The following is a 16,114-nucleotide window of genomic DNA, read 5'->3' as shown; positions in this document are numbered from 1 at the left end:
TATCCCAACTTGCTTCATACAATATTCCTCTTAACATCAATAGAAATCCCCTAGGCTTTTTCTCTTTTCCAGATTTTGGTGTTTATTCATTCCCCTAATTCTGCATGCAGGTAGACAAGTTTTCCGGGTATGCAAGCAGGACTTCATGTAAATTCTTATTCAATTAGGTCTACTGTACTATCCTACTGGGATTTTTTATATTTGGACTGGATCACCACATGTGTTTACTGTCCCCGCCGGCTCCATATCGGCTGCTGCCTTTATAAAGAGTTCTTTAGTCTCTTCTCAAAATTATTGATGAAACAGTTGGGCATAAAATTGTGAAAAGGGGATCATTAAAAAGCTATAAATTCTATCTGTAACATTTTGACCTCCTGTAAAGTTAAATTTTAATTGAGAATTCAGCTCTAAGTTTTTACTGAGGGTTGACTTAAGAAGCAGTCGTACACAAAAGACCTCTGTATTTTTTATAAAACTGCATTAGGTGATTCGATGTCTCATTTATGAAAATTCCATGGGAAATTTCTCTTGGCGCTCAGGAACAGAAAAAAAAAATTCTCCCAAAGATAGCTGAGTTGGTATGAGTTTCCTTCTTTTTGACGTCTAAGATACTAAATGTCTTCAGATGTTTAAAGATCCATGATAATTTCTTTACTTTCTAGGTAAGGCATTAGGAAGTTTTTCCTAGAGTAGTGAAGTAGTTAAGGTTTGCTTAAACCCTACAAATCATGTCCTTCCAAAATTTGTTCTCAGTTTAGAATGGCATGTTCTGAAAATCTTCCATATTCATTTCCTTAAATGATACTTCAAGTGTAAACAGTAATAATTTGGTCATTTGCTAATCTTTTCTTTTTTCGCCCTTTCATTACAAAGTAATTCTTTTCATTAAGTACTTTGGTCTGACTGAAATTATTTATATAAAGAAGACTTCCAGGGTCTTGGCCTTGAATTAACTACTCTGTATGTGACTGCGGGAAACCCACTGGGTCATGCAGTTTCTCATTTACAGAAGGAAAACCACCTCTGGATGATCACCTGATAAATATCACGATACTTAAAATGCACATAACTTACTTTTAAATACTTTAAAATAGGTCATTTATAATATATATGTTGATTATATGGATGTGCAATATTTTAAACACCAAATTTAGGAGCTTTGTAAACTGATCCAAACTGATCAGAAAGTAGTGTATCAGGAAGGCTCTAGAAACTGACCACTATAAGCATTTGTTCTACCTATTTCAATAAATAAATGACGCTTTGCTTATTAGCAATAAAATGGGAAAAATGGATTCTCACTGACAAGATTAGTGACTCATCAACAAGCATGCTAAATGGAACTTAATTAATATTCCACTTAATGAATATGGAGTATTAAAGACTTTTGGAGACATTCCCCACCTTTACATGAACAGGGTACAAGAATCTTAAAGAGGCCCATGGTCTGTACCTTAGGATTAGTGGCATAAGTTTGATCACTAAACCTTGCTATTTCCAACCATCAGTCTAATAGATTTCTGGTTATCTGATGCTGAATATAGGGGTGCCAGAATCCTGGTCTTGGAATATTGTTTCATCTGCCTCAACTAAAGCCCTCTTTCTAAGGTACTGATTGGGACATCTGAATGGACACAGAACTATGATTACACCAAACTTATGGAAAAGGTTGCATGAATCTATTAATGCCTCTTTTGTTAATAAATGTTTGCCAAAATTTTGCCTATAAATATAGGAGAAGTTGCTATAAGACTTACTTGTAACATAACCAGCATTAGCATTATCATAGGAGGATTGCTAACACTCCTCAGCCTGCTTCAGTAACCATCCTTACCTAATCAAGATGTGTATGATCAGATTACTAACGGACAGTTCTCCATAGACATTTTGCCTTATTTCAGTCTTCATCAGTACCCTTCAAGTTCCTACTCCCCTTATCTAGATTAAAAAATTTAAGTTTAGAGGATATTAATCTACAATCATATGGAAATTGAGTGGTAGAGTCTTACGCATCTTATTTCATCTCTCCAATTCCCACCCCCGTGAAAAGCCTCCCATATAAACCCACATGGTCATTGCAAGGAATGGATGAGTGGTTATGAAATGCCTACAAACTGTGTTGTTCCCTGCAAACACATGGATTAAATCAAGACTCTTTGGCTCCCCTGACAGACAGTTAAAAGTCAACTGCCTATTAAAGTGATCACATATATTTATTATGCTTTACGTAATTACAATTACTATTAACATAATTTTGGTTCTTTTTGTACTTTTCATGTTTTAAATTCTATACTTTCCTGTGACCTACCCAATATATTCAGAAAAACTGGAAATTCATACACTAAGGTGCACATGATTACTTTGAGACAATTATATGACCTAGCTCTAGAGCAGTGTCCTAAAAAGTTTGACTCTGAAATTATTATTTTCATGCTTTGAAAAAGTCACAGTTATCTAAAGGTCAATAAAGCACTCATCTCAAGACATTGTTACATGGAGAAATGTAAACAAAATGGTAATTTTAGAATTGGAATGCTGAAGTGATGGAAAACATTCATAGGCTGGTGATTTTGATGTACACGAGGAATTATCAGAGGTGAAGGAATAGTTTTGGGTTCTATAAAACTACTAGTAAGGCAAAAAATAGAAAGAGATTCAATGCAAGATATAAGTACAGAACAATTTACCCCATAGTGACCAATAAAACATTACATTTTAAATGCATTTTATTCTGGATAGTCTAAGCAGAAATCGTATGTCCACAGAAAAACCCCAAATCTAATTTATTAAAATCTTAAGTTTTTAGGAAATAAAAAGGTAATCATTGACATGATCTTATTTACACTTTGGAAATGTGTGTTTTAGGTTATTTATTTATTTATTTATTTAAAGACTTTATTTATTTTTAGAGGTGGGGGAGAGAGGGGAAAGGAGAAGGAGAGCAATATCAGTGTGAGAGAGAAACATTGCTCAGTTGCCTCTCCAACTGGGGATCTGGCCTGCAACCCATGCACATGCCCTGACCCGGAATCGAACTAGTGACCTTTTGGTTCGCAGGTTGGTACCCAACTCACTGAGCCACACCAGCCAGGGCAGTTATTTATTTTTGATGTAAGTAAAAGTTATGGGAAGAAAATTTTCATTTTACAGTAATCTATTTTTTCAGCAACTCATCACTACATGTGGTGCGTATCCAAAGGATACGAGGTTATAAAAAAAGTATGTTCCTCTTTTTAAAAAATGTTATATATTTTAATTGCTTTAACTTCATATGACAATTAAAATATCAATGCCGAGTAATAGATAATGTAATCAAACATTTTTGTGGGGGAGGCTGACATTTTTAATACACTGTAGCCGTAAACTTGGCTTAAAGAATTATCTGAGCATTATCCTTTCCCATGTACATCATCATACATGTTAAAATTATCCTCCCTCTTTAACTAAATAGAAAATGTAGAACGAAGAATTCTATCTTTATTTTTAAAATATATTTGCTTATCAACTTTGAATAAAAAGTGCCTGGAAATTATTATGTTCTTCTAAACATTAATTCAATTAGAGTATTAAATGGGAAAAATTCTACCAGTTGGGATGATTTTCCAATTAGTTCATACATGTCATGTCAGAATAAGATGAATGGAGGCATAAAAACTGCAAAATTACTGCTTTTGTTGGTTTAATATCCATCAACTCTTAGGAAGCTGTTTGGATACAAAATTATTATTTGTTCTAGGGTTTCAACACTGGTTTCAGTAACAGCAAGGGGAAAAAAAGAATGTGCCAAAGGAGAAAACCTCTGGTTACTTTATGAACATACCACTCCGTTCACTGACAGCAGCTGGTCTCCTCTTTTGAGGCCTCCATGTCTTTCGGCCACCCCTCCAGGAATGATGCGGGAGATATAAATGGGGGAATTTTGCTCCTTTCCTCCCATCACGTTAAAACCCAGGCCTTCATCAGTCTTTGGCAGTTCGACTACCCGAGGGTGGGAGTGGCCTTCGCTAGCAGCAAAAGCTGCAACTGTTGCCTGCAAGAAAAGATGGTCATTTGGTAATACAACAAGGGAAGTACGGCTAATCATATGCTTTGCAGGGGGGAGACCAGGCAACTCCTCATATTTTTATAGCATTCTCCTGTGAAGAAAGAACACAAAAGGGAGGGCTGTTCTGCATGTAGACATTATCTAAGGTTCAGTTTCTTTGGTAAAGTCCAGTCCAGCTATTTCCAACTTTCTAGACCTTGTCCGCTATGATAAAAACTTCTCTTTTACATAAGACATTTTTCCCAATTATCTCAGTTAGATGGAATTACTCTTATCCTTATACTACAAATAGGTTTGGTCCGTATGCTACCTACATATGGTACATATACTGTAATTATTATGTGCATATGGTGACTATGGGCACACAAAGGGCAGAGCTAGTAGCTTACACTTCTCTGTATGACACACAGTCTAACCTGGTGCTTACACACAAATCTTCATAATAATTTATTCAATACACTGAGAAGCACTTATATGTATATGGGTATGTACTGAAAAATACATCTATAATTTTCTGACTGTAAGACCCCTGGTTTGGCAAATTTGGTTCTTTTTTTTTCAGAATGCCTAAAAGAAAATAAAAGCTATAATAAAATAATATATTTGAACAGATTACTATTTCAGATCAATATTCAATATTTTTCCGAGATGCCCTCTTCTCTGGCACAGGTTTTTTTCCCCCTGAAATTTCACATTAACATTTCAACTACTACAGCAATGTAGGTATAATGAGCAGTCTATGGTTTTATACCTAGTTATATAAAATATCATTTAACATGGACATAATTTTACTTTAAAATTCATATAATAATTTAAAAAAGAAATCATATGAAAAAAACTTACCATTAGTCCCCACCCCTCATGGAAATAAAATTACAGCATAATAAAATTAAGCAGTTTCTAACAAGAAAACATTATTTGCCTGCTTCTTATTTTCCACCTCCATTAACCTTTCTTAATCAGTTGATTAGATGCCTACTATAAAGTGATTTACTCAACACTATAAAAATATTGATTCCCAACTACTGTACATTCTTTTCCACACACAGCATTATCACATCAATTTAGCATTAGCTACTGTCTGCATTTAGTGAAAGAAGGTGAATGATATGGAAAGAATGGCTTGTTTTTAGCTACATGCATTTGCTCATGCAAACCTTGTCATCATGCATAGTAATGGCTGACATGGATGCAATGCAGACAGCCCAGAAACAACCAGAAAATATTGTGCTATTGCAACATTATGCTGCTATCCTGCTGTTCTACATGAATAAGAAATGAGAACGGTAAAACACTACATAATTCTTTTTCCCCTTAATTAAACCATGTAGGGATCATTTTTTTTTTCTCTGTGTGTTCCACTTCAGTACAAGCAAAGCATGATGTAATGATAATAATACCCATTTTTTTTTTGCTTGGGTTAAAAAAACACTCACAAATATACAGTGTTCAGTTACAGGACAAAATTAAGAAATCTGGAGGAAAACCAAACAAAAGGTGATGTAGCGCAAAAAGAATTAAGTGAAAAAGTTTGGTTATTTTCACCAGTTCTTATTTCTTATACATTATGAAAAACAGAAAAGCCTTTAAAGAACAAGTGCATATGAATTACAATGTTTCTGTATTTGTAAAATAATACAAATAGCACTGGCGATTTTAGTTTAAAACTGTTATTTCCTAATGGTCTATTTTCCAGATACTTTCATGATTCTATCGCTGTAACATTCCCATTGGTAGGGTCTCTGCAATATTTGGATTTAAGTTTTTAAAGAGCAAATGTGGTCACCACCACGAAAGGTGACAAGTTGGCCCATTAGGTCAACATCACGTTCTTTCAGCAGCATACCCACTGCTCAGCAGCATACGTGCAAGAATCCTGCATCACTGGGTGTCAGGTAAGTTCTCCTAATGACTAACTGAAGTCAAATCTGTAGACTTGTGCGAATAAATCTTCATGCACTGAGTAGGGAACAGGTTCTTTTGGATCAGAGGAATGTGTCAGAAAACCAAGTAGTATTTCATACAATGAATCAGTAGATTTGCTTGTGCCAAATGGACATTTAGTGAGTTTAATGAAATCATTCTCCTTTCTTAAGCTACAGAAGCAGCAGAAACGTTCAATTTTCCATTAGGATTTTTACCTGGGAAGTAGTACTGGTTCTAGACTCTGGGCTGCCACTGATGTCTAAATTCTCTTACAGTGTACACACGAGAATACCTGAAACACACACGCGCACAATCAATTACTAGATCACTGGGGTTAAGTATATTTTTAAAGTTACTCAAGTCTTACCTTTGCTGTGGCCCTGGCACGGAATTCGGGACAGCCATTAACAGTTATTGTTTCATGCATATATTGATATACCTGAAATGTTCACATAAAAAAAGAATGTGTAAGAACATGAAGAATATTAATTCATTGCAGAGAGGACAATACATTCTCATTGCAATTCAAAAGTTCCCTAACACAAAGCAGAATAGGTCTGAATCAATTAACCTGATGACTTGGGCCAAAAATTCCTCTTATTTCTTTTTTGGGGGGAGAGATAGGATAGAGAAGGTAATCACTTTTATTCATAATTTTTTAATTTGGCTTTTCATGTTTATTAAATATAAGAACTCATTTATTTTTCTCATATATACTATAAAAACTACTCTGTCAGTAAAAATTTTTACCATTATATATAGCTCTATGTGTCAAAATGTGTGATAAAAATTTTATATATATAGTTTTATACATAGCTACTTCCTGAATTTAGGTAACACTTTAAAAATAGTTTTCTAAATTAATATTACACAAAACTGGAATAACTATCTTTTCTTTGCATGTTGGAGAATATGTTACTGTTCATGACACACTTGTAGTTCACAGATAAGAAAGTATTCAGGAGCAAAGACAAGTAAAGCAAAGTAAGAGACTCATAAAACTAGCAACAGAGCAACATATCAACTATGGGTTCACATCAATATGTAGAGGAAACAGTAAGAATGGATGGTGAAAGCAGACCCAGAATGATGTTGTAGAAAGCATAAATGTTTTGCTGACTAACAGACCTAAGTTGGAGAATACAGCTGGGCTAATTATTATTATTATTAAATGGTTCTCACATTATTTGACCATGATCTTTCAGGAAGAAATCTCTTATGACTAGAAGCTCATCAACACTTTTTATGAAGAATTAATAAAAAAACTGTAGTTCTCAACTGGACAAATCTGCCCCTCCCCCAACCCCACCAAGGAGACATTGGCAATGTCTGGGAACATTTTGTATTGTCACCAATAGGGAAAGGACAGTGCTTCAGCATCTAGCACATAGAGGACGGAATGCTGCTAAACATCCTACAATGCTCCCAGTAGCCACCCACAGCAAAGAATTATCTACCAAAACCTCAATCACGTTGAGACTGAGAAAGCAGAAACTAAGGAATCAAGTTATATTTTTCTTTTTATATGCTAAAATTAGTAAGCCATAAAAACACATGTGTATAGCACCAAGTAAAGGGTCTCAAAAATCTTCCATAAATAATTTTTGGAGTAAATTATCATGATTCTAGTGTGTACTTAATGAGGGCTTACGTCAAGTGTATTGCTAAGCATTTTATATCTATGAACTCATGCAAGTCTCACAATTTAGGACTCGGGCAATCTACCCCTGAGCAAACAGCCATGGAACAGCTATGCTGACACACCTTCCAGGACTGCAGGGCTAGTCAGGGGCAGATTAAGCCAAGATTCCTACCTAACTACTTGGAAACCTCTCCTCTTTCAATCATATCGGGCTTTCTTCTACTAAGACAGCATAGACCACTACTGTTTTGGCAGCATGCATGGAAACAAAACCTTGCAAATATCAAGTATTTATTTCTATTTTGAATGAAGGTATCTAGGTTTTATATGGTACCTACCATTATAGAAGTGGTGGCTGCAAATGTATAATACAACAATTTTGAAAACGACAAATTTCTCACTCGAAATGAACGTGAAATAGCATTTTAATCCTCCATTATGCTTATAATATACTAAGATTAAGTGAAACAATCCCAGTATTATTGCCAATCTTTTTTTTTTGTTCAATAAAATAGTAGATTCTGATTCGTCGACTTTCAAAAATGGGCTGAAGAGGAAATGTTCTAATTCTAGAGTCAAGTCAAACGTTGGAGATATCAATTCTATTTCTATTAGTTGTGTTACCTTATGAGTTTCTTATCCTCTCAATTTCTAAGGGGTGAAATGTATCTTTGACTATCTTACTTTTCAAGGATAATTGTAAAAGTATTTGTGAAATTTCGAAGGAAGTTGCTATGGAAAGCTACAGTATCTTACCAGATACCTTGAGAGATTTCTTAAGGGGAAAACAAAAAATGGTTGTATGCACTTCAAGGAGGGGCAGTGGGGCTCATGGTCTTCAGAGTCTCTGGGTGCCCAAAATTCTGGCAAACTTCAGCAGCAGCATTCTGAAGCAAGGTCCAATGCTTAAGATGGGTTTGATTCCTGCTGAGAGTCAAACACCTGACAGAATCTCTCATAGAGTTTTACCTTACATTTCTGTATCAGTGACTTCCTAACCTTGAGTGATTATTACAGATTCAATAGCATTTTGCATAGTTAGAACATAGTTGAAGTTCTTGAAAATTTATAAATATAGATTAATTTAGTAAAGGCAATAGAATTGTAGTGAGCTGGTTCAGCAGATTCATTTACTTATTTGTTCTGCTAATATTCTAGTAAGGATGTTTGGTATTTGGACCAAAATTTGAAAGAAAAAAAATTAATGGCTACCTCTAAAACTCGTAATTAACATAAATGTTCATTATAGAAGGTGTTGTCAATTTTTTAAGGACTAATTTAAATTTTACTTTTTATATTCAAAAGCCAATAGGCTCCTTTTGCTGGATAGAAATTTTATCACTGAGAAAATAACAAACACTAATGAAGTAAAAGCTTCACTTTAACTTCAATTTATTTATCAAGTTTACAACAGAATCCCCACTTAGATACAGTTTAAGACAAACAGCTGAAATTCTAGCACAAAGGGATTTTTGCTTTTGAGATTTTGTTTATATACATATATGCAGACTCTATAGACAATGCCACAATATAACTCTATACTGAATCACTCTTGATTTTAAAAACCCTGATTCCTACAAATAAGTTGGTAAGGCATGAACAAGCTATACCATGAGTTGCTTATGCTGGATTCCTCTTTTACATGACCTTAAGTGACCTACTATCTGTGCACCTTACTTTTCTGCTATGTGAAACCCTCCCTTCAAGCAGCAGTCAAAGAAGACAAAGTATGTAGCCTCAAAAGCCATAACCTATTATTCTTATAATAGCTACTATATTTCTATTATTACTTTTATATCCACGACTAAGATACAATTGGAATGATGCCTTTAGAATTTAGCTGTTTGACCAGCAAAGTATGGGGAAAAAACTTTGAGTTCAAAACTGGATTTTGATTTTTCTGTCTTAGTTTTATTACCTTTCATATTTTGATGTTATTTAAAAATTTCTGTGGGAGCCAGACACTAGGTGGGCCCGCCTAACCCAATCTGTTCCACTGAGCACTGTCTGGTCCCATGACCCAGTTCTGTCCAATGAGGATTCAATTGGAAGTGCCAGTGGCTTCTAGAAAGTGTTGCTCTCTTGGTACACATTCTGTTCTTCTCCCTTTTCTACTTCTTATCCTAAATGTGGATATAATGAAACCCACAAGCAGTTGCCTCAACTTGTAACAAGGAAAAATAGTCCTATTTGTTTAAGCCACTGAAATTGCATTTTTTGCTACTTTCAGCCAAGAGAATTCCTGATTGTCAGATTATTCAAGTAAATGTTATACAGATCCATGCTATTTATAAAGTTGGTTATCTTCTAGCCCCAAATTCCAAAAGTTATACTACAATTTTTTCATTAGGAATTTGTATAAATTTGTTAACATGAGGGCTTAGAAATTGAAAGAGGATAGATTAAAACTATAGTTTAAAAAGAGTGGGGCTAGAGAGTAAGTCTTTGGAAAACACTGTTAAGAAAATGAAAAGACGACAGACTTCTGGCCAAGATGGAGGCATAGGTAGACACACTATGACTCCTTGCACAACCAAAACTAAAGACAACAAAAATTTAGAAACAAAAAAACAACCAGAACAGAGAGAAATAAACTAAAGGTAAGTCCAACAACCATTCTTCTAGAACGGTAAGAGGAGCAGAGTCAGAGGCCTATGGAGAGGGATCCGGGGTCCCGGCAGGAAAAATCAGTGGCTGGCAGGAAAACCCGTGTCTACGGGCATTCAGGGTGCAGGTGGCAGTTGGTGGACCCCAGACACACAGGGGTAGCTGATGGACCAGTGGCAGACCCTGGGTGTGGGAGGCAACCAGCAGACCCAGTGAGGTGTGCAAGGCAGCTGGCTGTCTGCAGCCACACATTCGCTCACAAACTAGGCAAAAACGGGCATCGCCACAGACCACGCAACCCAGGGACCCAGCGCTGGGAAACAAAGCCTAAAAACATCTATTGAAAACACCTGTGGGGATTGAGGTGTCGGGAGACTCTCCCAGCCTCACAGGAGAGCTCCTTAGGGAGACCCAGAGAGTCCTAGAAAGTACATAAGCCCACCCACATGGGAGCCTGCACCAGAAGGACCCAATCTGCTTGTGGGAAGCAGCAAAGGGGGCTGAAGTCCTAGAGAGAGCAGAGCGGGCAACATTGTTCCCTCTCAGATCCCGCCCCCACATACAACATCACAACCCAGTGACTGGGGTGCCCTGTCCTGGTAAACACCTAAGGCTCCGCTCCTCATATGTAATAGGTGTGACCAGACCAAAGTTAAAAAAAAAAAAAAAAGATGGCTCAAATAGAATTGAAAGCCTTGGGGCCAGTACTTTTAAGCGACTAAGAGATAGCCAACCTATCAGAGGCATGGTTCAAATCACTGGTTATCAGGATGCTCACAGAATTGGTTGATTTTGGTCGCAAATTAGATGAACAAATGAAAGCTACAATAAGTGAAATGAAGAAACATGCACACAGAACCAATAGTGATAAAAAGAAAACTGCGTTCCAAATCAATGGAATGGACCAGAAGGAAGAAAGAAACAACCAAACAGAAAAGAATGAAGAAGCAAGAATTCAAAAAATGAGGAGAGGCTTAGGAACCCCCAGGACATCTTTAAACATTCCAAGATCTGAATTATAGGGATACCAGAAGGGGGAGAGGAAAATCAACGAGTGGAAAAGTTGAACAAATAATAAAGGAGAACTTCCCCAATCCGACAAAGGAAATACACTTCCAGGAAATCCAGGAAGCTCAGAGAGTCCCAAAGAGTTTGGACCCAAGGAGGAACATACCAAGGCACATCATAGAAGCAGCAAGAGATAAGGGGACAGTTACCTACAAAGGAGTTCCCATCAGACTGTCAGCTAGTTTCTCAAAAGAGACCTTGCAGGCAAGAAGGGGCTGGAAAGAAGTATTTCAAGTCATGAAAGACAAGGACCGACATCCAAGATTGTTCTATCCAGCAAAACTATCATTTAGAATGGAAAGGTAGATAAAGCACTTCTCAGATAAGGACAAGTTAAAGGAGTTCATCATCGCCCTTATTATATGAAATGTTAAAGGGACTTATCTAAGAAAAAGAAGATAAAAAATATGAACAGTAAAAAAAGACATTAAACTCACAGTTATTAACAACCACACCTAAAATAAAAGCAAACTAAGCAAACAACTAGAACAGGACCACAGAAATAGAGATCACATGGAGGGTTAGCTACAGGGGAGTGGGAGGAGGAGAGAGGGGGGAAGGTATAGAGAATAAATAGCATAGATGGTAGGTAGAAAATAGACAGGGGGAGGGCAAGCATAGTATGGGAAATGCAGAAACTAAAGATCTTATGATACATGGACATGAACTAAAGGGGGAAAGTGGGTGGGAGGGGGTGGGCAGGGTGGAGGGGAGTGAAGGGGGAAAATAGGACAACTGTAATAGCATAATCAATAAAATATATTAAAAAAAGAAAATGAAAAGACAAGTTGACTGAAAGAAAATAACTGCAAAACACATTATGTGATAAACGCTTCATATCCAGAACACATAAAAAAGTCTCAAAAGTTAATAATAAGAAAACTACCCAATTAAAAACCAGGTAAAGTATTTGAACAAACAGGTAATCAAAAATAATATATGGGTGGTAAATACAAAAAGATACTCAATTACTCACTAGGGAAAAATTAAAATTAAAACCATAATTAGGTACATTGACACATTAATGGGATTGTCTGGCTTTAAACAAATACTGACAATACCTATTAAGAGCAAGAATATTGAACAACCAGACCTCTCATACATTGCTGGTTGGAATGGAAAATGGCACGGTCACTTGAGAAAACAAGATTAACAGTTCTCTACAAAGCTATACTTACTGTAAATATAAAATTCACTTATCTATATCAAGCTACTTACTTATTCAAGAGAAATAAAAATGTATATTCATACAAAATGAGATGCAAATACTTCCAGCAACTTTATTTATAATTGCCACTAACTGGAAACAACTAAAAAATGTTTCAACTATGAACAAATTATCAAGTGGAAGTAAATCCATACAATGAAATAATGCAATAAAAAGGAACAAACTACTCATATTGCAAGTGTGGATGAATCGCAAATGCATTTTGCTAAGTGAGAAAAACCATATTCAATGATTTAATTTATGTGACACCCTGAAAAAGGCAAATAATAGGTCCAGCATAAGATCAAAGTTTACCAGAAGGTAGGGGTGGAGATGAGCTGACTACCAGGAATGGGGGACTTTGGGGGAGTGTTGGAACTATTCTACCTCTTAATAATGGTGATGGTTACAAGATTGTATGTGATTATTAAAGCTCTGAAAACTAAATACTGAAAAGGAGAAATATTACACTATGTAAATTATACTTCAATAAACCTGACTTTTAAAAAAGCAAAATAGATTTTTAGGAGATGAAACTGTTTATGTATTTAATCTTGATTTTTAGAAACTAAAAATAAAGGCTTTGAAATACAAAGACCTACATATATTTAAGAAAATATTTAATATAATAAAAAGATAACATTAGCTCTCATTCCTCAAAGTGTGTAAACGTGCAAAGCAACAGATTCAGTTTAGTGATGGTAACATCTCTTTCAAACACAGGGTTCTCCAGAGATTTCATAGTGCCTCATCATGAACAGGCTGGTTGCTAAACTGACCATAGCATTACAATCAGGGTGAAATAAACCCCTCTATATTAGTGACTAGCAAAAAGAAATAAATGCTTTAGCAACATTGTGAAAAGTGAAAATGACATTAGACCAAGTTACTTCAAAAGAGAAAAAAGAGGAAAGACATATCATGAGAATTATTGGAGACAATGAATGAAAAACAAAGTCCAATTGGAAAGTGACATGATCCAAATGCTACCACATTATTGTGTTTATTAACACTTATTAAATGTATGGTTTTTACTTAAATGCATGCAAGAATGTATTTTGTTAATAAAAAAACTATAAGTATTAAAACTGATATTTATATCTATATTTATCTATAATTTTAATAGGTTTCTTGTTTTTCAGATTTGCAAACTTGCAAGAGTAAAAGTTATTTGATACAGTATTTTACTTTAAAATATTTAAATATTTTCATAACAAAAGTAAAGATTGAGTTCCTCTCATCCTTTTATAATTATAGTCAACCTGAGTGGTTGGATAAGATTCACAATATTGTGTCACAATAATTTTTATCATAATGTAATAACATGGCAGGCTTTATGAAAGCAGGTTTTTAGGACAAGGAAATTATCTAAAATGAATTTGTGGCTCTAAATTTCATTGCATTTAGTGAAGAACAGTCATGAAAAAATTGAGTGCCCTGATATAAATGTGCGTACTGCATTTGATATGATTAGAATAAAATAAAAATAGAGCTTAAGTTACAGAATACCTGGTCTACTTATATTAAGAGGTTTTGTAAAAAAAAAAATTCCAGTTCAATTAAAAATTGGTTCACCTATTAAAGAAGATATATTACAAAACCCTCTAATTTTTGTCTTGGGTTTTTCTGCCATTTTGGAAAAATAGCAGCCATATAATTTTTTTATATATTTAAAGCTATAACTATTCATGTATTTACCATATACAGTTTATATATGTTTTTGTGACAATGGAAACATATGGAATTTAGCATATGAAATTTAAAGTCTGGAACCAACTATTATTTGCAAAAAAAAAGAATAAAATAAAATAAATTAAATGGCACATTGGTTATAAGTCATGTCTGCTACAGTAAGACCATTAAGGATCAAACCAATCCTGTGAAAATCGAAGAAGGTAAAATTTCCAGAGTAATGTCTTTGTCTACATCTCTATATGGCTATCAACTTTCATGACAACATGTCACCCACTGAATAAGGAAAGTATTGATGGGAAGCTCAGGGTCTCCAACCCCCAGTGATGGGGATACCAAATTCTGACCTCACTCCCCATGGCCTTACCCTTGTAAACGCTGGCCTGTGGGATCTGCAAACAGAACCTTTGTTGGCCACCAGAGCCAGGCAATCAAGGGGCATCCTCTGGGTGGCAGATGCAAAAACCATTGTGCCAGATATGTACACAAATTCCATTTGCTCTTCAGGCTGAAACTTTTAAGAAGAGGATATTGTGGTGGCATTAAAATATACCCACAGATTCCTTGATGCTCTTCCATTTAGGAAGTATTTCCTCCAGGCTTCTGGTCAAGATGGCTATGTAGGCAGACATGGCTCACCTCTTTTCACAACCACAGCAAAATTACAACTAAAATATACAACAACCATCACTCAGAATGGTCAAAAATCAAGTTGAATGGAAGTCTGACAACTATAGGATTAAAGAAACCACATCCAACCAGACTGGTAGGAGGGGGTGCAGACACAGAAAAGGGAGGTCTCTCACCCATGTGTGGTAGATAAAAATCCAGGAGGAATATTTTAGGAGTGAGCAGATTGAGCCCCACACCAGGCCTCCCAGCCCAGGGTTCCAGTGCTAGGAAGGTAAATCCCCATAACTTCTGGCTGCAAAAAACAGTGGGGACTGAGTCACTGGAAGAAACTTCTGGAGTCCCAAGCGGTTCCTCTTCAAGAATCTACACATGTACCCACCTACTCAGGCTCACTCCCTCTGAGCTCCAGTGCCAGAGTGGCAGCTTGAAGGGCACCAGTAGCATACTGGCAGAGGCTGAAGTGTCTAGCACTGAGGCAAGAAGATACTACTGTCCCTTTTCTGAGCCCACCCCCTACAGAGTCATGGAGTCAGCAGGCTGATACCATATTTGAGACTCCATGAATCTGGCTAACATGGTTGACCCACCTTGGAGATCCTCAGAGACTCTGCCCCACCCAACTTACAGGCCCACCCAAGCTGCTTTTCCATATGAAAGGCTGGTCTTGGCTTATGCGTCACAACCTCCTAAATCCTATCAAATAAACAGCTAGCCTTAGTGAGCTCCATGTTGGGCACTAGCAGCAGCACCATTAGTTTCACAGCATGGCTTCACCTGGGAATCTCCAAGTCCAGCACAAGTAGCAGCCTTCTCAGATTGCTTTATAGATCAGGAAGGGTGGCCCCAGGCAAAAAAGGGACAGGGGCCGACCTCGGCCAGCACCACCCAGGGCATCCCCAGGCCAGTGCACCCAGTAGATATCTACAGATCACCTCTGAGCACTTTCACCCTGCCCATGTATAGCTGTTCCTCCAAACAGGATAGAGATTAGTGGTAAGTAGTCATAGCCTGCCTTATAGTTGACTGCCCTGGGTAACACCTCCCATTGATCTGACAACAGCAACCAAGACTCGACTGCAAGAGAGGGTGTACTCAGCCCACATGAAGGGCACACCTTGAAAACCTAATTTGAGTGATACGGGAGACTGTGCCACTGGACACTGGATGACACCTACTACATTAGGTCACACTACCAAGGCACACAGTCAAAGAAGCACTACCTAATACATGGAGAAAAACACAGGGAGGCTGCCAAAATGAGGAGACAAGAAACATGGCCCAAATGAAAGAACAG

The 16,114-nt window shown here is 36.5% G+C and overlaps 1 protein-coding gene and 1 long non-coding RNA gene across 4 annotated transcripts in view; one reads left to right on the top strand and one right to left on the bottom strand.

The window, feature by feature from the left end:
• LIN7A (lin-7 homolog A, crumbs cell polarity complex component) overlaps positions 1-16,114 on the bottom strand; it is a 154,426-nt gene that overhangs the window by 38,181 nt on the left and 100,131 nt on the right. For all 3 annotated transcript variants that reach the window (XM_028533345.2, XM_036018635.1, XM_036018636.1), the window contains 2 exons: positions 6,339-6,410; positions 3,821-4,030 (listed from right to left, as the gene is read on the bottom strand). In XM_028533345.2, coding sequence (XP_028389146.1) covers positions 3,821-4,030; positions 6,339-6,410 — 282 coding nt within the window. The remainder of the gene's footprint in view (positions 1-3,820; positions 4,031-6,338; positions 6,411-16,114) is intronic.
• On the top strand, positions 2,061-15,412 carry LOC118499000. Its single transcript, XR_004901503.1, has 3 exons — positions 2,061-2,071; positions 11,970-11,972; positions 15,208-15,412. It is a non-coding gene; the product is annotated as an uncharacterized LOC118499000 (long non-coding RNA).

This window comes from Phyllostomus discolor, chromosome 2 (assembly GCF_004126475.2).
Source record: "Phyllostomus discolor isolate MPI-MPIP mPhyDis1 chromosome 2, mPhyDis1.pri.v3, whole genome shotgun sequence".
In the NCBI taxonomy this organism is placed as follows: Eukaryota; Metazoa; Chordata; class Mammalia; order Chiroptera; family Phyllostomidae; genus Phyllostomus; species Phyllostomus discolor.
The sequence above is the reverse complement of the archived record's forward strand: the minus strand, read 5'-3'. Positions and strand labels throughout refer to the sequence as shown.